The sequence below is a fragment of the Mastacembelus armatus genome, chromosome 6 (assembly GCF_900324485.2).
Source record: "Mastacembelus armatus chromosome 6, fMasArm1.2, whole genome shotgun sequence".
In the NCBI taxonomy this organism is placed as follows: domain Eukaryota; kingdom Metazoa; phylum Chordata; class Actinopteri; order Synbranchiformes; family Mastacembelidae; genus Mastacembelus; species Mastacembelus armatus.
The window spans coordinates 18,625,317-18,647,521 of NC_046638.1; the positions used below are offsets into that span (position 1 = coordinate 18,625,317).

The following is a 22,205-nucleotide window of genomic DNA, read 5'->3' on the forward strand; positions in this document are numbered from 1 at the left end:
TGGACATTAATCCTGTTAAATTTAATAGCTCTATGTATCTTGATTTAACCAGGTAGACATCAATTGAGGCTAAGAATTTCTGTTACATTGACGATTTGGCCAAGACAGCAGCTATACAAGTTTCAGAAAATATATATATATTCCAATACACACACAAATAAACAAAGTAATTTACAAACAGAAGAAGGTCAAAACAATGTTAATATTAAAAACTAAAACTGAGCTACAACTCAGACAATTTAAAATAACACTGATATAAAGATATAAATCCAATTTTAATTTAAGATGTCTTTCCTGTTCCTATCCTGTGCATCCTAACCCTTCTTCATACTCACTTTCTTAAAACGTGCTCATGCTTTAAAAAAAATTTTAAAAAAACATACTGACCCTTCAGTTTTATTCAACAATGCAAATTTTTGCCATTTTATCAAAAGTTTTAGAAATGATTTTTGAATCTGTTGTCGTCATTTTTAAAAAATTCACTTTTAGAGAATTTCCAGTTAGGTTTTAGATGTCACCATAGAACTACTGAAAGTGAATAATCATTTTGTATTATCAGTCAACACAAAGAAACCGGTTTTATGAGTTCTTCTGGACCTTAGAGCTGCTTTTGACATTGTGTACCATGTCATTCTTTCTTAAGACTTTGATTAGATGTTTAGGGCAGTGTTTTGCAATGGTACACTTCGTTATGCTTAGTGATGTTGCTACCTCACGTGCTCCTCTCTCCAGTGGAGGTCAGTTGGCTCTCTCCCTCCCTCTTGTGGGGTACCACAAAGTTCTATTTTTGGCCCTCTCCTTTTCTTTTCTATCTATCTATCTTCAGGACCAGTTATTGACAAATGTAATCTTTCTTTTCACTGCGATGTGGACAATGTGCAAATTTATTTGCTCCTTAAGATGAATGACAAGAACTCAATGCAAACATTATCGTTTATGTCCCAGATGTTCAAATTGTGGTACGCGGGCTCCCTCTTGTGGTACATAGGAACATTGCGATATTTAAAAAATGACAATTTATTATTAATAATAAATAAAAATAAAAATAAAAGATAACTGCTGAGAGGTCCTGATGGACAATGGGACTCGTCCAATCCGAGATGTGACGTCGAATAAAGCGGGAAAAGCCGACAGCGTCCGAGGGTTCACGAAAGTCTGGTCTCTTAGCAACCAGTGTGTTTGAAATTTTAGTTTAGTCGTGTCTCGGGAAGGACGAGTCCTTTTGCAGCGTTAACGCGGTTTATTCAGTGTTTACGTCAAAATGCTTAACGCTGAACTAGCCTCAGACTGTAACAACAGGGCCACTCTGCGGAGGCGTCGACACACGGAGACTGAGAGACAAGGACGGATCTTTAATGACAAAGTCCGGAGCATTGGGGTGAGTGTCCGCAGCTTAGGTTAACGCTAGCAAAGGATGCTAAGTTCTATCGTAGTGTAACGTCAGCCTTCCGCATTGACCTGCAACACAAAACACGACGCGGAGCTCGATCAGACGAATTAGTTAAAAGCACAACCAAGCTCGGTCAATAATTATCTGTTATAAGAGAAACTTACACCAACTTGGTATTTTTATCATTTCATTGTGTGTATTGTCCTGTCCTTGTTCTTTATCTCTCTGCTGTGTTGGACCTAGACTCGTATAAAGTTGAACTGTCAAGGGGCGAGGTGTGGGTGGTGTGGTGTGAAGAAGGTGAGGACCCAAATGCAGGACAACAGAAGCGTTTATTCTCTCCTGGAACATCCAGGGCTCAAGACAATGCAAAAACTAGAGAACCGGATCAAACGGTAAAAAACTAAGCGAGACCGGGTGAGACGGTCATCACAAAACGCACTTCTACTGGCGACCACCAACTGAAGGCAACTAATGCTTCTGCAACTAAACAAAGGAACAAGGGAGGTATAAATAGGGAGAACACAAAAGGTGATAGAACACAGGTGAACATAACGGGGACAGGTGAAGCTCATAAACACAAATTACCAACATAAAGCTGCCAGAGACCAGAACAGGGGAAACAGGAAAGCCACACAAAATAAGAGTCCTCTGGCAGGAAGTCCCCAGAGAGACTCATGACAGGACCCCCCCCTCAAGGCCGAATTCCAGACGGCCCACGAGTTCCACCAGAAGTCCAGGGTGGGAGGGTGGGAACACAGTTTATGACCCCTAACAGGGCAGAGTTCTGGGTCGATCCACTGATCGGCTCCTGGGGCACACAAAGTCCGAGGCCGTTCCGGCGGACGGCCCCTCCGGCAGGCGAAGATTCGGAGCCGCTCGGGAGGACGGCTCCGCAGGCAAGCATGGGTCCGAGGCCGTTCGGGAGGACGGCCTCTGAGACGGGCGAAGGTCCGGGGCCGTTCGGGAGGACGGCCTCTGAGACGGGCGAAGGTCCGGTGCAGTTCGGGTGGACAACCTCGCAGGCAAGCGTGGGTCCGAAGCCGTTCGGGAGGACGGCCTCGCAGGCAAGCGTGGGTCCGAAGCCGTTCGGGAGACCTAGGTAGCCACTGCATTGGCGGCGACGGCTCCGGGGACTCTGGAGATGGCGGCCGAGGAGATGCAGGGGATGCTGACGGCCGGGGACGCTGCTGCTGGGACGGCCGGGGAGGCTGCTGCTGGGACGGCCGGGGAGGCTGCTGCGGCTCGTGCTGCTGGGACGGCCGGGGAAACCGCGGCAGCGGCGGCTGAGACGGCCGGGGAAGCCGCGGCAGAGGCGGCTGAGACGGCCGGGGAAGCCGCGGCAGAGGCGGCTGAGACGGCCGCCATAGAGGCTCTGGAGCCGAAGACCTGAGAGGCGGCGCCAGAGGGCCCGGCTGCGGCACTGACCTTGGAGGCTGCGGCAGCAGCTGAGATGGGTGTCGCGGCGGTGGCTCTGGGAAGTCTGGAGGCTGCTGAGGAAGCTCTGGCTGCCTCTTCGGGGAAACTGGAGACTGAGGGACTGAGGGCGCCGGTGGCTGAGGGACTGAGGCTGCCGGTTGTTGAGGGACTAAGGGCGCCGGGTGCTGAGGGACTGACTGGAGAGGAGCGGGCCAGGCCTCAGCGCGCGTAGGTTGGTTGCGGCGCCGAGGAACTGGGACTGGAAGTGGCTGCTGCGGCTGCGGCACTGGAGACGAAGGCAGCGGCTGCTGCTGCTGCGGCACGGGAGACGAAGGCAGCGGCTGCTGCTGCGGCACGGGAGACGAAGGCAGCGGCGGCTGCTGCTGCTGCGGCACGGGAGACGAAGGCAGCGGCTGCTGCTGCTGCTGCGGCACGGGAGACGAAGGCAGCGGCTGCTGCTGCTGCTGCGGCACGGGAGACGAAGGCAGCGGCTGCTGCTGCTGAGGCACTGGAGACGAAGGCAGCGGCTTCTGCTGCTGCGGCACTGGAGACGAAGGCAGCGGCTGCTGCTGCTGCGGCACTGGAGACGAAGGCAGCGGCTGCTGCTGCTGCGGCTCGGGAGACGAAGGCAGCGGCTGCTGCGGCACTGGAGACGAAGGCAGCGGCTGCTGCTGCACTGGAGACGAAGGCAGCGGCTGCTGCTGCTGCGGCACTGGAGACGAAGGCAGCGGCTGCTGCTGCTGCGGCACTGGAGACGAAGGCAGCGGCTGCTGCTGCTGCGGCACTGGAGACGAAGGCAGCGGCTGCTGCGGCACTGGAGACGAAGGCAGCGGCTGCTGCGGCACTGGAGACGAAGGCAGCGGCTGCTGCTGCTGCTGCGGCACAGGAGACGGAGGCGGGTCCGGGAACTCTAACCCATCCGGAGGTCCAGGCCACTCCAACGGCTCTGGAGGTTCGGGCCAATCCGCCGGCCACAGAGGTTCGGGCCACGGTAGCAGTTCTTGCCACGGTGGTGCTAGTGGCTGGGCCTCGACGTGGGCGCCCCGCACACGACACCGAGGCGCGGGGATTGGCCGGAGAGGAGCGGGCTGAGCCTCAGCGCGTGTGGCTTGGCTGCGGCGCCGAAGCACTGGGAACGAGGGCAGCGGCTGCTGCGGCACCGGGGACGAAGGCAGCGGCTGCTGCGGCTCTGGATCCTCCGGAGACGGCTGCTGCTGCTGCGGCGGCTGTGGCTCAGGATCCTCCGGAGTCGGCTGCTCGGGAGTCGGCTGCTCGGGAGTCGGCTGCTCGGGAGTCGGCTGCTCGGGAGTCGGCTGCTCGGGAAACGGCTGCTCGGGAAACGGCTGCTCGGGAAACGGCAGCTGTTGCGGAGGCTCTGGCTCAGGTGGTGGTCCGGACGATCCAGGGGATTCCGGTGGCGCTGGTAGCTGGGCCTCAAATGCGGACGTCAACAACGTGACGCCGCGGGGCTGGAGCTGAAGGAGGCTCGGGGATCCGGATCGGGACCTCAGCAAGGCGGCAGGATCCTGGGGATATCCTCAGCGGGGACGCTGTCGTCGGCACACGAGGGTTCGGGTTGCTGCGGCAGCGGCGAGGTGGTAGCGGGGAGCTCCGACTGCCGAGCTGAAGATTCCGCCACTCTGCTCCGACGCCGTCGCTGTCGGTAATCCCGTCGAGCGAAGCGGGGGGACTCGGGCTGGGCAGCGGCGAGGAGGGACTCAGGCTGGAGATCAAGGGCTGGTGGCGGGAGAACCAGTGTCAGAGGCTGGGACTCTGGGGAGTGGGAAGCCGGGAGTTGGGAGACTGGCGACTGGAACAGGGCGAGGGAATCACACACCTCCCAGGCCTCGTCGAGGGGGGTCCACTGCTCCAGGCACCTCTCCAGGACCGATGTGATGGTGGACAGGCGGCTGAGCATCTGATCAGCCCCCTTTCTCGAGACGAAGCTGGAGGGGTGAGAGAAGCTCCTGGCTAGCTCCGAACAGAACTCAAAAATCTCCCGGTAACACCGGGCGTCCTGAATCTCGCTCGACAACGACTGTAGAAAACAGGAAATCAGCCGTTCCTCCTCGTTCGTGTCCGCTGGGTCCTTTCGTGGCAGAAGCATTCTGTCAAGGGGCGAGGTGTGGGTGGTGTGGTGTGAAGAAGGTGAGGACCCAAATGCAGGACAACAGAAGCGTTTATTCTCTCCTGGAACATCCAGGGCTCAAGACAATGCAAAAACTAGAGAACCGGATCAAACGGTAAAAAACTAAGAGAGACCGGGTGAGACGGTCATCACAAAACGCACTTCTACTGGCGACCACCAACTGAAGGCAACTAATGCTTCTGCAACTAAACAAAGGAACAAGGGAGGTATAAATAGGGAGAACACAAAAGGTGATAGAACACAGGTGAACATAACGGGGACAGGTGAAGCTCATAAACACAAATTACCAACATAAAGCTGCCAGAGACCAGAACAGGGGAAACAGGAAAGCCACACAAAATAAGAGTCCTCTGGCAGGAAGTCCCCAGAGAGACTCATGACATGAACTGAATCATTGAGCCCTCCTTAAGTTACAGTATGAGCTGTTGGTGGCTCAGTGTGATTGTTGAGGGGCTCTAAGGGATTTCCTTTAAGATGGAGGAGTTGTGATGCTGATTATATCTTAAGACTCTTTGACCTGTTTAGAGGCCAGAGGTTAGATAGCAGAGACACTGCGCTGAGTCAAAACATTAGAGAGAGGTAAAGGATCACCGACAAAGTGGCTGTGAAGAGGAAACAGTCCTCAGAGAAGACGATTTATTACACAGGGTTTATTGAGAAGGTCAATGATATTACAGTGATAAATGAACAGATGATGAAACTGATGAAAGGAGAGTTGGCCTCCTGCTGGTGCAGGCCTGGGTCTCTGTCCACGGTCCTGAAAGTCTACCGTCCCCTTTCACAGTAAGTCAGTCTCCCCCCAGTAGTCCTACTATTAAAAGTGAGGACACCATGACACCAAGATAAGATGGTATAAGATAAAATAAAAGAAGATATAAGATATTAGATTATTGTCACTGAAACTTGTCTTAGCTCTCACAGAAACCAGCAGCCACAAGGCACAAAATAAATAAGGTAAAGTTTGACAATTCAATATGAAAACTTAGAAAATAATTTTAATTAAAAATTTAAATGAAAGCAAAATTAATTGCATGTATTCATTTTCTTTATTCTGTTCAAAATATGTTGTATTAAATTCCCAATTGTAAAATAAATTGCCAGTTGAATAAAGAGGCCAGTAAACGTCCATATTTCAAGGCTGTTATTCAATTCCCAATTCACTGACTATAAAATTCACTTTTCATAAATAAACCCCTTGAAACCCCTTGTAGACCATCATTAGGCAATAAAGTTTAAACAAAGTTATTAAGTGCAAGTAAACTTACATTTTTTTTGTATGAGAAATGACTTTTTTGTTTTTTTGTTTTTTTTTTAACTGACTCTACAGATCAGGTGGTGTTGAGCTCACCTGTCTCTCCAGCATGGAAAAAGAAAGGAAGCGTGACTCCTCTCTCAACTGGCAGTGACAAGGCATCTCTGAAGTACCACAGGGGTCTGCCTTTGTCCTCACGGCCCACCTGTACAGACAGAAAGTAAAAGCTTTTGTCAACAAATTACTGTCACATTTAAGTGCTCTTTCAGCAAGTTGTCCGTAATTTGTGTTAAATTCCTTTCTGTGCATCCTAAGTGAAACAGAAATTCATCAGTACAAACTGTGCCAACTGTGACCTGAGAATGATGCTACATGAGAAGAATGTGGAATAAACTGCACCACAGTCTGACATTTGGTCAGCAGCTGTTGATTGACTGTACGCCCACTTCATTCAGTTCACAACATTTAAATATGTCTAAATAAATTTTATCTTTTTTTTATAATATTGTGTTAAAATAAAGTACATGGCAGAAACTATATAGTTATATGTTTCACAAATTGGTTTAACAGATTTAATGAGTTGCGCTGTCATGAGCAACACAGTCAAGTCAAACAACATTTAGCACCACAGGCAGTTATCAGTCTAATGACCTCTCACCAGGTCAAAGCCAGCTAGGAACTCTGGGAAGTCTCTCCGCAGCTTCATTGCCTCTTCCACAGCGTCAGTCATCACAGATATATTTACTCCCCTGAAGAAAACAATGTTTTTGTCTATTGGTGAGCTAAATAAAGATGTGCATTTCAGACTAATGTGCAACATCCATTTCAAAGGCTTTCTAAGTAGTCACCTATGGACAGTGAAGATGATTCTTGCTCCAAAGAAGTCTGGGTGGTCTGCTGCCTAGAACTGCCTAGTGACCTCCTGGTAGGTCTTCAGAGTCCAGGCTGTATCATGAGTGCTGCCATCCAACTCATATATCTGAGAGGAGAAAACTACAACATTACAGCTGGGATAAGTTAACAGACCAGTGACTGTGCACTACACATGACATATAGTTACCTCTGGGAGTAAAGCTCACAGTTCCAGATACATGGCATTGTCAGTGTAGAACTCGGTGAGGCCTTGGTAGTAATAGTCTCTGAACACAGGAGCATAGGTGACCAGACCCCACAGTGCTAAGAAGATCTGTTCAAACCTGTCCCATACCACATCCTGGCTGGGGTACACTGTTGCTGGATCCTGATGAGTGAAGAGTGTCAGGTTGGCCATGATGCTGAGTGTGCAGACAGGAAGTCGATGTTATTTAGCACCGTTATACGATCTCACCTACACTTCACTGAGGTTGATGTGATATGTGTATTATATTACTCAACATTTCTCAATAGAGAGTCCATCTTGTTACTTGTGGGTAACCAAGTAATCCAAAATGTCACTGGAACGAGCATTGGTAAAGTGTTTACTGGCCAATGTCACATTACAAAAACATTGGTCTGTGCTGTTAAATGTGGCCGTAACACACGCAGAATATGCAATGCAGACAAGCATAAGCTATTTCCCATGTGCAGCTTCCAAAACAACCCAATGTCAGGATGTGATAAACATAGTGTTAGGTTGTTCTAATTTCTACAATATTATCTGAATAAAATCTTTGTGCTCTCTGAACAGCATCAAAGAGTAAGTCACCTGTTGTCTAGCTCTGTGGTGTTGACCATTTTGGCCCTGACCGTCTCCAGCAGGTTCCAGGGAGAGCAATGTGACAGAGGCCTGGGCCTTCTAGACGAGAAGATGAATCTGATGGACTGGTTGTCAGTAAGGCACATGTAGCAGTGTGGCCGATAGGTCGCGTTCTTTACCAGCCACTCTACATCAACCATGGAGAAGTCATGGACATGGAGAGCTCCCCCTAAAACAGTGAATTATAGAATAGATTCACTTTGAAATTTAACAAACTTCTCATTATATACACAGAGGTGTTTCCACAACGCTGACAAAACAGCAAGAAATACCCTTAACTGAACATACCTTTCGGCATCTTCTGCAGCAGACTGAAGATGGGACTGGTCCTGATGAGGTGCCTGGCCTTGAAGAAGTGCATGGCAGGAGGGAAGTCTGCTCACAGCATCTCCTCCTGCTTCATTTTAAACAGAAGAGTGTCCAGCTGCAGCTCAGCATCAGTCAGCACCGTCTGCCCACCTGTCTGCATGGAGGCCTCCAGCTGCATTAGAGCCTCTCTCTGCCTGGGGTCTGGGATGGTCAGGCCACTGGGCAGGAAGGCCAGCAACAACAAGACCACAGCTGCCTGGTGGTGCTGTAGGTGGACTGACATGGTGCGGGGAGTGTGTGTGTGTGTGTGTGTGTGTGTGTGTTCGTGTGGAACTGGCTATGAGAAAAAAACACAATCACAGGGATTAGCCTCCACAGAGAAGTCAGGAAAGCTGGTTTTGACAACAGTAAGTGAGGTAAAAACACACGTGACTAGTCCAACATACGCTGGAATAACGTCACAAAGTGCCACGTGCTGTTGTGTGTTTCTGCCATGGTTACACGTGCCCTGATGAACTATGGATCATTGTTCATATATTAAAGCCCCCAATCACAGGGATGAAAACATCTAACGTCATGTCCAAACCTGGAGACTCATAGTTCAATAAATAAAAAGCGAGAAACGCAGCGTGTCAACAAGCTAAACAGACCTCGACACACAGTCTTAAACTACATTAGCATTTACTTTGAAAATGAGTTTAGAGGTTATGAAGGTTAAGTCAATATAGGCGAAATAACGCTACTCTTTTAACAGTAACGCTGTAACGAGTAAAAGCACAATGGGTCACATCGACAGCTGACCACGACCACCTTGTAAACAAACAGTTGCTGTAAAAAAGCAAGGTAACTAAGACAACTATTATTTGTCCAAACCTCATTCTACACTCTACACTCTGTTCATATCTATCATATCTACTTTGATGATATTCCAGTCATAACTACTTGTCACATTGGGATCATCATTAAATGAAGTCACGGCTTCACAAATCATCTATGTGCTCATTTTATTTAAAACACTTATACTTTGACCTAAATTTGTTAGGTGTTGGGGAACCGAGAGACCCAAACGCAGATCAGGAACTGAGAATTCTTTATTGTGCACGGAAAACAATTCATTAGGAGCAGAGTCCGTGAGGCAACTCGGGAGTCCTTCCAGAAGTGCGGACCAGGACTTGGTCGAGAATCGCGGGTGCGGTAGGAGCGGTGAGGAAGGGTGACCGGCATGCGGGACCAGGTGAGTCGAATAGACGATCTGGCAACTGGCTGAGGAAAGCCAGCAGCATTATAGTGTCGATGATCACTGGGACCCCCCTTGCTCCTGCTGCACCTGTGAACACTTAACAGAGACACGGAAGGAGAGGGAATGAGAACACACGAGGAGGAGGAATGGAGCCGGGAAAAGGCGCAGCGCCTCTCCCGACAGGCGGCTGGTACCGCCGCCTCATGACAAAATTTGGCTGCTCAGCAATACATTTCCCTAATGGAGAAGCTATAAAAGGCCTTTTCATGGAATATTTTAACAAGTCTAAAGGTTGATGCTCTGAAAAGGCCTACAGGAAGTACTATAATTTTTTTAATCAATGTTGTATCTCTTTACTGTTCATTCACTCAATGAAGTGCTTACATTTAATGCTGTCATTAACGCATAAATGTTTCCACATTTATATGAAGCCTTTTGAAACTCATATATATACATTTTAGTTAAAACAGTTTGTTGTCCGTGCATTTTCTGGTGTAACACACAGAATCATGGAATCGATATTGGCGACGTGTCCAAGAGAAAGAAGCTAAGAGAAAAGCTCCAATGTAAACCTTTCAAGTGGTACCTGGACAATGTTTATCCAAGTCTGGAAACACTAGATAACATCCTGGGATACGGTGTGGTAAGGTGTAGCTTATTTAATAGTTTGCTGAGCTTATTTTGGTGAGCCTGAAGTATTTACACAGTGAATTCAAGTCAGAGATCTGGTGATAAATAGAAGTTAATGATTTCTATCTTCATTTAAATTAAATGCAGACAATTATATGCTAATGGGACACCTTCAAATGTAGCCATGCTGCAGCTGAACTCAAAACACAATTCATGAGATTCATATAGTTGTCCAAATACCTCCCACTCCCCCCACCCTGACTGTACAGCTGCAGAACACCCTTCTTCAGCAGTATTGTGTGGACCAGGGAGCTGTCCCAGGAAGCATCCCCATTCTGTATGAGTGCCATTTTGAACAACCACAGGTAATCTAGAAAGACACACTGATACTGAAATGATATATAATAACACATATAATAAATCCTGACTTATCCTTCTCAACAGCTTTGCTACTACAATACAGATGGTGAAATTATCATTGGGGAGATTAAATCCCACAAGTATAACAATAACCGCTGCCTAGTTGATCCAGGCTCTGGCAGTGCTCCCACCTTGCACGAGTGTCACCTGGCAAAACTAAAGCAACTACACATGCACTGGGACTTTAAACAAGTAAGACCAATAAAGCATCTGTTTGAATCCTACCAACAGAAGGTGGCAAAGTAGAAAATGTTCCAGTCCTACACATAAGTACTTTAATATCTTAATGTTTGAGAAGTTCTTACTTCATGCTGCCATGTAATAAATATGTGTCCATCAAACTTTTGCAGGGCCAAGCAATCATAAACAAAGCAACAAAAAGATGTCTTGAGGTTGCCCAGGGAGAAAGCTCTTACTATGAGCTCGTCATTCAGCAATGCACTGGACAGGGCTGGAGGATTGAGCATCTCGTCACAAGTTTTTAGGAAAGCACTTGATGTAATAACCCTTTATTGTTCTGCTCATCTCTTCAGCAGATACAGGGGTACAGCTTAAGGATGGACATTTGGAATCAAATATGCCAAGTCCAGGCAGACACAGTGGAAAGACTTTTCAACTAATGCATTAGGTTTACATCTTTTGTATTGCCTGCGGCACCGTGTAGTTCCTAGAGCACCTCCTCTTTTTGCATTCTTCATATGGGATGCCAGACCCCCCCAGCCTGTTTGATCACTACGCATGGCCCATGTATTTGAAACACAAGAACAACTGGCAGCAAGCAAGTTTCGAGAAACACACACACACAAATACACATTTCATCATATCAGCCCGTTGTGCTATAGTCACTGTTTGTTACATCATGTCCTGAAAAATCTTATAGGTACAGGTATGTATGTGTTAGGCCCCAAGTCTTAGTTTCCTGTTTTGTATTTTATTTTGGTAAGTTCCGGTGTTGTAGTTCAGTTCAGTGTTAATCCTAGTCAGCTTTGTTTGTGCTCATTAGTTAGATTGTCTTCACCTGTGTCTTGATTTGTGTATATATGTCCCTGGTCCTCCTTTGTTCCCCGCCGGAACATTACTTACATACCCTGTTTAGTTAGTTACTGTTCCCTGGCCGAAGTGTGTTATTTTGTTTCTGTTCCCCTGTCTGTCTGCCTGCCCGCCGAGTAGCGGAGAATAAAAGCCTGGTTGTCCAGCATTTGGGTCCTCACCTGTTTTTTCCCTTGTCACCGCCACGAGGGCGCAACAGTATGTCTACATATGTTACCATTTCATGTACGTGTAAGAAGAAGATCAACATATTTTCATAGAACAAAGGTCCTGGCAAGGTGTGTACATCTTGGAATTTGTCACACAGTGTTTGACATATAGCAACATATACAGTATGTGCTGTGAAACTGATCACCAGTAATGGTGAAGTCATAAGGTTGTCAGTAATGGATTGTGGGCTTCTTTGTACTGAGACTTTGTATTGTATGAGCAAAATGATGTAAGGGCTGTTCTAAAGGCAGGACTGTGATGGACTGGTTGGCCATGGCTGTTGTTTTCAGCAGGACAAGAAAAACATAGTTTTCTTCCATGAACTCTGACATTAGAAGTGTTAGAAACAGTCTTTTATAGTTTGTTCCTTAAAGTGTGCGACAGATGAGTTGTTTCCTGTTAGTGATGATGCCTTTTCAGTGAGTACTGTAGCTCTGGACATTTGTTGTGAAGCTTATTGTACTTATTAGCAGCTAAACTAAGCTAAGATTGCTAGAGTGAGTGACTTATGTTTAGTTGCTTTCTGTTGTTGTTTGGGTATTTTAATTATTAATGTTAATAAGTGAAGGCCTTGCAGCAAGCAAGTTTGGAGACAGACTATGGCTGTAATATGTTGTATACTCATATCATCATTTTGTGTTCTGTGCTTTGGGTTTGTGACTGATATGCTGCTTGTTTGTTCTGTTTTTGCAGAAACACACACACACACACATGAATATTTCAAATTAAAGGAACATTAAACAATCATAATCTGGCTCATCATTGCTGGGGGTCATACAGGCATTCTAACCAAAGCACACTCCGCAATTGCAACCTTAGTGAACCAGATAAAGTGTCTGCCACAAGAGGTGTAGATAGTTGACTGACCAGATCCATTCACTTCCTCCAAGCTCAGAATGAATGTATGGCGTAATTAACGGCGTAATAACGAGCATGGCGGGGTGCGGGTCAACGGTCGGTGCCTAATGAATAAATAACATTTTGAAGGTAATCACAGTGTGTTTTACACTAGTTTCGATATCATTATCAAACTGAACAGTATGTCATCCTACATTCAGTACTGCTGCTACATAACAAACACTGAGACTCATATTGTCCTCATGCGGGCGCAGAGAGAATCTGTTGTTGTTGGACGTTGAGACTTACCTGTCCAACCCTTGTCAGAGTGACGTCATCAGTAATTTGGGACAATCGGCGGAAACGTGATAGGTCCCACCTCGGTGAATGGAAGAACGAGCCCACACCTGCGCTAAGCATCCCGAGCATCCTGAACGAGTCAGGTAGGGGATTTATTTGTGCGTATTTGGCGTCAGGGCTGTTGCCTTGCTCTGCGCTCTGTCAACATGAGAGCAACGTTGAAGCGGAAAATCTGCATTTTGGGTGGGATTTTCCTTTTGGTCTTGGTGGGCATTTTTCTAATAAATGAATATAAACGTGTAACGAGGACTGACAGACTGTCCAAAGAAGCGGACACATTACGCGTGGCCGCGGGGTTTTCTGTCATGCAGGCAAGCATCAACAATTTCAGTGAGTCAGTGATTATAGTGGTTACAATGCTCTGAACGCTGCTCTGAACTTTAACTAGCTCTTGATTGTGGTGGGAAACAGGCAATTATGCGCACTGCATTTGTTAATAAGCAAAAATGAGTAATGCCCCTTTCTCTTTTTGTTCCTTTCGCCTCCATCTCCCACGTGTCAAGGCATCGCGCTCCGAGGTTTCCAGGAGAGGCAGGATGCCATAAAGAAAATGCTTGAAGATGGCAGAGACGGAAAGATGAAAGCTGCAGAGGTCAAAGAGGCACCAGTCCAAAAGCAGCCAGGGCAGAAAGAGCAACCCAAAGCAAACATCCAGGAGAAAAATGAAGCCCCCCAAAAGAAACTGCGCCCCAACTCTGCCCTGTTCAAGCACTGGGGGCACAATCTGTCCGAGGACGACCAGAGAGAGGCAGAGGCTCTCTTTGAGAACTTTGGATACAACGTTTTTCTCAGTGATCGCCTTCCTTTAGATCGACCTCTTCCAGATACCAGGGATCCAAGGTACATGATCATTTCCTAAGATGGCAGACCTGACTTTCTACTTCATACGCTAAGAAAGATGAAAGTAACACTTCCTAAGACCCAAAGGAGCACGGTTTAAGGTTTTGATTTCTTTAACATATCATACACCTTTTGATGTAAAAAAAAAAGTATTAATTCTTTCATAATAACACGTCCATGTTACTGGACACTGTGTCTTGAGGATTAGTTTGGTAATGATAAGGTTGCATTTTCTGTTCAGTTCTGTCTAATCTAAGCATCAGAAACTAATAGAAAATCTCAGTCATTCCTCAAACATCTTCAACACAAAAGTATTCACTTTATTCAAAACCTGCAAATGACACGATCTTGCCTGTGCATTATGAATAGTACATTAGAAACCAGTTCCCTGCCTGTCCACATTCCCAAGGCTCCACACACTGATGCTTTGTAAAGTACCCTGTAGTAGTTTTTAGTTCTTACCTTAACCACATAGCTTTGGTTACTATCTCAGTGCATGCAGTTCTTTTATAAATTCAACCATATACAGTTTTTCTGCCTAAACGTAACAATGTAGGTTGTGTGACTAAATTTAATCATGTAGTTATTGTTACTAAACCTAAACATGTCTGTTTAACCACACAGACTTTGTACTGGCATCTCATAGCGGTGCCAAAGAAATTATTTACTTTCTATTTGAGACGCCAAAGATACTTGCCAAGTATTTTCTGTCCTGGCTTGATTGTTGCAGTTCTTGTCTCTGAGACACAAAGAAACATTTTGCACTTTACACAATTCACAGTTTCATCATCAGTTTTTTTGTTTTTGTTTTTTTTCCCCCTGAAGTAGGAAGTTGAAAATGAGAAGAAACAATCTTTCTTCCCTGGAATAAATGTGTATTGTCAGGTTTAACCTTAAGATGCATTTCTAAAAATGTAATAAAATACGGTTAAGACTTTCATAAATATGAAAAATACGTCATTATAATTATAAAACAATTATTTACCCACAGCAATTGGCACCATTTTAAAAAGCCAAAACACATGCTCTTTTGGCCTCACTTCAATTTAAGCGACTAGAAAGCCCAGGATGTCCTCTTGTCAGCAGACAAATATGAATTGCTGACTCACAGGAGGATATTGATTCACCAAAACGCGGTTCCTTGATTATATCTTTCACCTTCCTGTTGATGTTTCAGGTGTTTGAAAAAGAGCTATCCAAAGGACCTGCCAAGTCTCGCAGTGGTGTTGATCTACCTGAATGAAGCCCTGTCTGTCATCCAAAGAGCCCTGCGCAGCATCATTGACCGCACTCCTAAAAACCTACTCAAGGAGATAATAATGGTGGATGACAACAGCTCTAATGGTTAGTTAGTTGGTTGCAAACGGATCAGATTGTGTAAACACACATTAGCTAAAGACAAGCTCATGTAGTGTTTATAGACAGAGGCAGGAGATGTTGAAAAACAGGTTTATTGTGCAAATGTCACTGCTACTGATTTTCCTATGCAGTTTTTGCAAACAACCATTGACAGTAATCAGCCATTTAAAGGAGCATACAGCACTCTAATATTAGATTTCAGGTCGAATACGAACACACTATACATGACATACAGAGTAAACAGCTAACCTGGTTCTGTCCAAAGTGAAAGAAAAAAAACACCTGCCTGCACTTTCACAGCCTGGAATTCTTCAGCACATAATCGGCCTCATGTGGTTCTTGTAGGTGATTATTACCCACTGCTTGTTTCCAACTGCTTCTAATTGTTTTGCTAAGCTAACTGGTTTCTGGCAATAGCCTTATTTTACAAGACACATATGAGAGTGGTAGTGATCTTAATCATCTGCCTCTCAGCAAGAGAGAAAGTAAGTATATTTTCCTAAAATCTTCATCTCATCAGAACCCAACATAAGACCCCTGATGGGTCGTGAACCCAGACCCTTCTTGCTGTGAGGCAACAGTGCTAACCACTCATCCACTGTGCTTTCCCCTCTGTTAAACTCTTTCTCCCTAATGTATGTCCATATTCTCCTTCAACTCAGAAAACCTGAAGGGGGAACTTGACATATACGTGAAGTCGCTTGAGGAGCAGAACCCATCTCTTCGCATTGCTCGAGTGAGGCACACTGAGCAGCGAGGGCTCGCTCATGCCAGAGCCTCTGGGTGGAGGGCTGCTACTGCTGATGTGGTGGCCATCCTGGATGCACACATCGAAGTCCATGAGATGTGGTGAGAATATGGCTAAACTACTGCATGTACTTGTATACACTGGATTACATGTAAGAATTTTTATATAAGTGCTATCATGCTAACTTGTCTTCCTAATGAACTTTGTAATTATAAAAAATATATATTTTATATTGAGATTTGCTTAATGTTTTCAAGCTTACCATGTCACGATTTGCGGTTTTAGTTTGAAAAGACCAAATACACTCACAGAGAACTGGTACTCAGGGCAGGGGAATTTTATTAACAGAAATCAATCAACACAGGAACAAAGGCTTTGAGAAAACAAAGGGTAAACACCAAGCAAGACGAAACACAGAATACAGACACACGGACACAGAACTCGGACGAACACAGAAAAAAGGGGAAAACTAAGAATTCGGTCTGGTCGCACACACCCACGGGGACACAGACTCAAAATGCTGAACTCATAGGAGGGTCTGGTCACACATACTCACGGGGACACAGACTCACTCACGGAGAACTACTAAACACAGAACTTGGAGCTGCCTGGTTCACGCACACACTGGGGACACGTCAGGCTACACAGACATACAGACAGAGCACAACACAAGACATGGACGGAAAACTCAAAGAAACATGAAAAAGATTACTTAACACACACAAGGCTCCACAGACAAAATCCAGATGGAAAAAAATCAGGCAGGGCTGGAAACCAAAACTGTGTGCTATTTAAAACGGATCATGAATTTTCTGACGGGAAACGAAACCACAAACGGCAATCGACAAACAACCTGGCAAAGAACAAAGGGAAAAGGAGGGGTATTTAAACTAAAAGGGAAAACAAGACACAGGTGAAGCAAATCAAAAATCAAAACAAGGTGAATCGAATAGACAGTCCTGGATCCTGCAGAGTCTTTCAAAATAAAAGTCCATAACAGGAAGTCCAAGGCAGGATCCTGACATACCACAACTGATTACAAGCACTGACAGGTTTATTACATCTACACAGTTATTTTTACTGGGAATTAAACGCACTTCCCCTGGAAACAACCTCTAGTGAGATGATGCTAAAAATAACCTTTCTCACATTTTTGCTTTTCCTTAACCAGAATAGTTTTAGTAGGAGTTCACACCCTGTTTACACTCACACAGATATACACATTTGTGACTACCCAGTACAGCCACTGTCTGATGCCAAAACAACCAGTCTGATCGACTGGCCACTGAGCAGCTCTGTTGTGACAGTTGGAGCACTGCAGTGGTAATAATGAGGGTGGGTGCTCTTCAAACTGCCAACTGTCTAGTTACAGACTCATTTGTAAAGTAGTGACCAGGTTAAATAATTCAAATTGCTGAACACTATCTGTATCAGTATTCAACATTTTTCAGTCTCAAGCAAACACTTTCTGCACAATGGTCCACCAAGTGCATGGAAGGGTCACACAGACCAGTTTGTTGTGGTCATAAGTCATGTTGCACAAAGGGATGGAAATTTTAAATGAACGGTCTCATCATTATTTATTCAACAAAGAAAATGACACACAGAAAAGCACTGTGTGGAGTTTCAGATCAAAGAAGTCTGTTGCAATGATGCTTCTCTTCTTTTGCCTTTATGCAGGGCTGAACCACTGCTTACACAGATTAAAGGCGACAGAACAGTGGTGGTGTCCCCTGTATTTGACAGAGTCAACTTTGATGACCTCAGGGTTTTTAAGTACAGTCCAGCAGCACATGCTTTCGACTGGGCTTTGTGGTGCATGTATGAGAGTTTTTCACCCGAGTACTACAAGGTCAACGATGGGTCACTGCCTGGGAAGTAAGTTAAATCAGTCTTCTGATTTATGAATAAATATAATGTCATGGTCTTATTAATTGTTTTGAAATGATAGGCTCCAGCAGATCCCTGTGAGTCTAAATAGGCATAGGCAGGTATAGGAAATGGATGAATGTTTTTAAATGGCACAGTGGTAACAGTTTTCATCTGTCTCCTCAGGAGCCCATCTGTCATGGGAATAATGGTTGCTGATAGGAAGTTTCTCGGGGAAATTGGAGTCCTTGATGAAGGAATGAAGGTGTATGGTGGAGAAAATGTTGAGCTGGGAATTCGTGTAAGTTAACGTTGCATATTTAATACTAAATTCACTAACAAAATCTGAAGAGTCCCAGTGTGTTATGGTTTTACAGAGGGTTATGTGCTCTTATGTGTAGTCCATTTTAATGAATAGGATAAAGTGAAAAGAGTACATTGTAACTCAAATAGGTGTGGACATGTGGAGGCAGTATTGAAGTAGTCCCATGCTCCAAGATCGCTCACATTGAAAGACTCCACAAACCCTACATGCGAGATCTGTCTCATGCCATGAAGAGAAATGCTCTGAGAGTAGCAGAAGTCTGGATGGATGAGTACAAACACAACGTCAACTTGGCTTGGAAATTGCCATTTGAGGTACTGAGCAAAAATGATGATATCCTCTTATGACATGAAACTATACACACTGCATGATAGTCAAGAGATAAATAATTAAAAGGTTTTCTTGTAAGTAGATACTTATGACTGACTGTAAATAATAACTTAAATTTAAGTAAAATAATAGTAAAAATCTTTGCCTCTGCAGAATCATGGAATTGACATAGGAGATATCTCTGAGAGGAAAAAACTCAGAGAGAGGTTAAAATGTAAACCTTTTAAATGGTACCTGGAAAATGTGTATCCTAAGTTAGATCCCTGGGACAACCTGCTTGCCTATGGAGGAGTAAGTTGAGTTAAAGTGCTGGTACTGGGGGGTGGGTGTTCATGACAAGTTTCACTGACAACAAGCCTCATTACCCCACTGACAGATGAAGAATCTTAATGCCAGCATGTGTTTAGACCAAGGTCCAGTACCAGGTCACACACCCATCGCCTACCCTTGCCACTATTATGGACCTCAGGTAAGTTATGTAGCTAAGGGGTTTTCTTAAGATGATTATATTAGATCATCAGAATCCTTGTCTTTCTACTGCGCAATCTACCTTCTGACCTTTTTCTCTTTTTAGTTTACTTATTATCGTGCAAACGGTGAGCTCTACATCGGCAGCATCAAGTCCCACAAGTACAATGACAACAGGTGTCTAAGTGACCCCGGCAATAAAGAAACTGAGCCGGGCCTTTACAATTGCAAAGAGGCTTTGCAGAAAGGAATGTGGATATACTGGGACTTCACTCAGGTAATATAAAATACAAGTTGTGTATTGATGTCACAGAAAATGCTGAAGAAATATGTACATTAATAAAAGGGTCAACAAAGTGTCTGTTGCCTCTCTGCAATTAGAGCATAGTTTAGTTTAGGTGTAGTTGACCATATAGCTTAAAAGTCTTTACTGTGGCTGTGTCAGTATGAAAAGATCAAATACTGCACCACAGTATTTTTGACACCTTTCTCTTTTCTAGGGTAAAGAACTGAAGAACAGACAGACAAAAAGATGTCTGGAGATTATAAAGGGAAAACTTCTAATACAGGAATGCTCTGGCCAAAGATGGGAAATCCAAAACATAATCAAAGCCTTTTAAAACATCTGTGTGGGCAACAACAAGTGCACTTCTCAGCTCATAGGTCAGTGGTTAACCATACCACAATATGGGAAATGTAGTCAGTCAAGTGTGACAACTGTTATATGAGTATTTTAATTATTTGATTCTTCTGTTACTTTGGGTGAAAAAACAAATAACTGAATTTTTTAATTCTTAAGTGAAAGGGACTCCTTTAAAACATTTTGCAAATCTTCTTATTTGTCAAATTAAAGCTAATAAATAATTTTTATTATGACATTTTCGATCAACTGCTTACTTTGTTAAACATTTATTACATTAAGTGAAAAATATGAATACTTAAGCCTAAACTGATGGTAAATGTTCTTTTGGCATCTGAATGTCCATTAACTGAGCATGTGGAGCAGAGCTGTCAACATCAGGGAAGCCTGGGTCAAGACCAAAAATGTCCACTGTCTTTTAAATAATGTGCTGGAATGATTTGTCAAAAATAAATAAATATCTGACTGTTTTCACCTGTGTTCATTTAGTTAGTGTATTTTTACCTGGGGGGTATTCCAGAAAGAAGGTTTAGTGAAAACTCAGAGTAGTTTAACTCTGAGTTGAAGGAAACTGTTTCAGAAACAGAAATCATTTAAACTTGTAATCAGTCACCATTGTAACTTACACTTTGAAACTAACCTGAGTTAGACTGTTTTTAGACTGAGTTTCTGTTTCTCCCTTCCAGTTGAGTTTGCAGAAGCTGTCAGACAGCTGGTTCATTTCCTCATACTTGCAGTTCATATCAAACCATCAAGTCAAAGGACTTTAACATTTACACGACTTTAACATGCTGTTCTTTTGTCTCTCCTCTATTCACTCACCCCAACCGGTTGAGGCAGATTGCCACAAAACGGAGCCTGGTTCTTCTGGAGGTTTTTCCTCTCCACTGTCACCAAGTGCTTTCTCATAAGGGATTTGTTGGGGTTTTTTTGTAAAGTGCCTTGAGATGGTTGTATTGTAATTTGGCACTATACAAATAAAATTGAATTGAATTGAATTTAAAGCAAAAAAGTCACATAAGGATGAACATTTAGTAAAATCTCATTGTCTATTTGCAAGTTCTAAATTTTTGTATGAATAGAAGATAAAAAAGATTTTAAATAACTTCAGTACTTCTCGGTTTTGGGGTTTGCATTTATCCAACTTGCAATTTAACTTCGGTTAACTTACTCCAAGTGAGAGTAATGTTTTACATTATTCCAGCTTTTCTAATACACAATTCAGCTACCACCAGCTGGTCATGATTGGAAATATAAACAAAAAACATACTGAATATAGAATTTGTAAAATAATTACAGAATCAACACATGAATATATAGCATGCAGTTAATACCAGTGATTAAAAACAATAATTAAAAGTAGGCTGCAGTACAAAAACCCATTAATATCCCATATGTGTTTTTAAATGTTTACCATGGCAGTACTGGTGGACCTGGTGGTGCCTACAGTGAAGAATGGCTGTTTGGTTATTGCTATTCACTTTTAGAGTTACACTTATAGGTAGCTGCTCCACTTAATGCACTTTACTTTTTAACAGTCTCCTTTACTGACTCCTCAAATCTTTCCTCCACTGCTTCCTTCACTGTCTCCTTCACCACTTCCATCACTGACTGACTGACTCCTTAATCGATTCCACCTTTTAATCCATCTCTTCCTTTTCTGGTCGGGGGCTAAGTCTGAGCCAACAAGAAAACAGATCTCTGCTTATCCAGGATTTTGTCATTAAATACCTACTGTGGGTGCCTAAATATAAATATGTTTACAAAAGTTACAATTTCTCATTATTTCCACAAAAATAGCATTTTCTCAGACAGCTTTTCAAAATATAAAAGTGGTCTAAATGTCTTTCATGGCCAATCTGTTGTTATAGTGTTGCCTCTCTGTTGAATACTGTCTATCCTCTGTAAAAACTCCTTACGTGATACCTATCATCAATCAATCAATCAGTCCACCTCCAACTGAAGCTTAGTCCAACCAAGTGTAGCTTGTTGATCTCTCATTAGCACCACTAGAAGCTACAATAAGTAAAATGGTAATAAAAGTGAAGGACTATTTACAGTTACTTAGCAATTAGGCAAGAACATAAACTAGCTTTAAATTCTCATGCAATGAAGAGCTTAAGATACGTAGTCATTGAATTTGCAGCACTTCATTTGCAAATCAAACCAAACCAACCAAACTAAATCACAATAGAAATCATCTCAAGGCACTTTACAAAGAAACCCAACAAATCCCTCATGAGCATCACTTAGTGACTGCGGAGAGGAAAGCCTTGAGAAAGCTGTTGCCAAGCAGCTATGTGACCACCTGCACAGGAATGAATTGAAAATATTCGATCAGAGCGTAGAGTAAATTATAGTAGATCATAAATGATCCTGAACCATAATGGTCTTGACTGGATCGCCATGATGCATGAAGCTCCTCTCTACTCTCCTCGTCCATTTACATCCCTGTCCTCAGTCCTCTCCTCCCCCCTCATATGTCTGTGCCATCATTACAGGTCACTGACTTTGTGCCTTCTCTCTCCTGTAGTCTGTGCTCTCTGTCTGTCTGTCCTTTTTTTTATATGATTGATGGCTTGTCTCTTCTATCCCCATAACCCAACCAGTTGAGGCAGTTGAACT

General features: G+C 44.1%; 2 protein-coding genes, 1 long non-coding RNA gene and 1 pseudogene across 5 annotated transcripts; 3 read left to right on the top strand and 1 right to left on the bottom strand.

Moving 5' to 3' along the window:
- The first annotated feature begins 1,192 nt into the window (after positions 1-1,192).
- Positions 1,193-7,016, top strand: LOC117152667 (uncharacterized). 2 transcript variants are annotated; one of them, XR_004463099.1, is made up of 3 exons: positions 1,193-1,378; positions 1,634-1,690; positions 6,286-7,016. It is a non-coding gene; the product is annotated as an uncharacterized LOC117152667 (long non-coding RNA). The 2 variants fall into 2 exon arrangements; XR_004463100.1 differs by lacking the exon at positions 1,634-1,690.
- LOC113133341 (adenosine deaminase 2-A-like) lies at positions 6,286-9,024 on the bottom strand (annotated as a pseudogene).
- A 452-nt stretch (positions 9,025-9,476) lies between these two features.
- Positions 9,477-11,164, top strand: LOC113132843 (probable polypeptide N-acetylgalactosaminyltransferase 8). Its single transcript, XM_026311218.1, has 5 exons — positions 9,477-9,488; positions 10,000-10,137; positions 10,394-10,489; positions 10,569-10,736; positions 11,078-11,164. The coding sequence occupies exons 1-5, from the start codon at positions 9,477-9,479 to the stop codon at positions 11,162-11,164; spliced, it is 501 nt and encodes a 166-aa protein (XP_026167003.1).
- A 1,940-nt stretch (positions 11,165-13,104) lies between these two features.
- LOC113133149 (probable polypeptide N-acetylgalactosaminyltransferase 8) lies at positions 13,105-20,521 on the top strand. Of its 2 annotated transcripts, XM_026311747.1 has the most exons (12): positions 13,105-13,331; positions 13,505-13,841; positions 15,019-15,185; positions 15,863-16,049; positions 17,629-17,826; positions 18,004-18,118; positions 18,271-18,456; positions 18,626-18,763; positions 18,849-18,941; positions 19,047-19,217; positions 19,441-19,603; positions 20,421-20,521. In XM_026311747.1, exons 1-11 carry the CDS (start codon positions 13,148-13,150, stop codon positions 19,558-19,560), a joined length of 1,896 nt encoding a protein of 631 aa, XP_026167532.1. In that variant the 5' UTR covers positions 13,105-13,147; the 3' UTR covers positions 19,561-19,603; positions 20,421-20,521. The 2 variants fall into 2 exon arrangements, with proteins under 2 accessions (XP_026167532.1, XP_026167531.1); XM_026311746.1 differs by lacking the exon at positions 20,421-20,521 and having other exon boundaries at positions 19,441-20,187.
- Positions 20,522-22,205: the final 1,684 nt, after the last annotated feature.

What these genes read in the sequence shown, in the direction of transcription:
- LOC113133149 (XM_026311747.1), top strand. Translation starts at nt 13,148, where the DNA reads ATGAGAGCAACGTTGAAGCGGAAAATCTGCATTTTGGGTGGGATTTTC. An exon ending in GGCAAGCATCAACAATTTCA is followed by an intron (nt 13,332 to 13,504) that starts GTGAGTCAGTGA and finishes CCACGTGTCAAG; the next exon opens with GCATCGCGCTCCGAGGTTTC. An exon ending in ACCTGCTTGCCTATGGAGGA is followed by an intron (nt 18,764 to 18,848) that starts GTAAGTTGAGTT and finishes CCCCACTGACAG; the next exon opens with ATGAAGAATCTTAATGCCAG.
- LOC113132843 (XM_026311218.1), top strand. An exon ending in ACATCCTGGGATACGGTGTG is followed by an intron (nt 10,138 to 10,393) that starts GTAAGGTGTAGC and finishes CTGACTGTACAG; the next exon opens with CTGCAGAACACCCTTCTTCA. An exon ending in GCCATTTTGAACAACCACAG is followed by an intron (nt 10,490 to 10,568) that starts GTAATCTAGAAA and finishes CCTTCTCAACAG; the next exon opens with CTTTGCTACTACAATACAGA.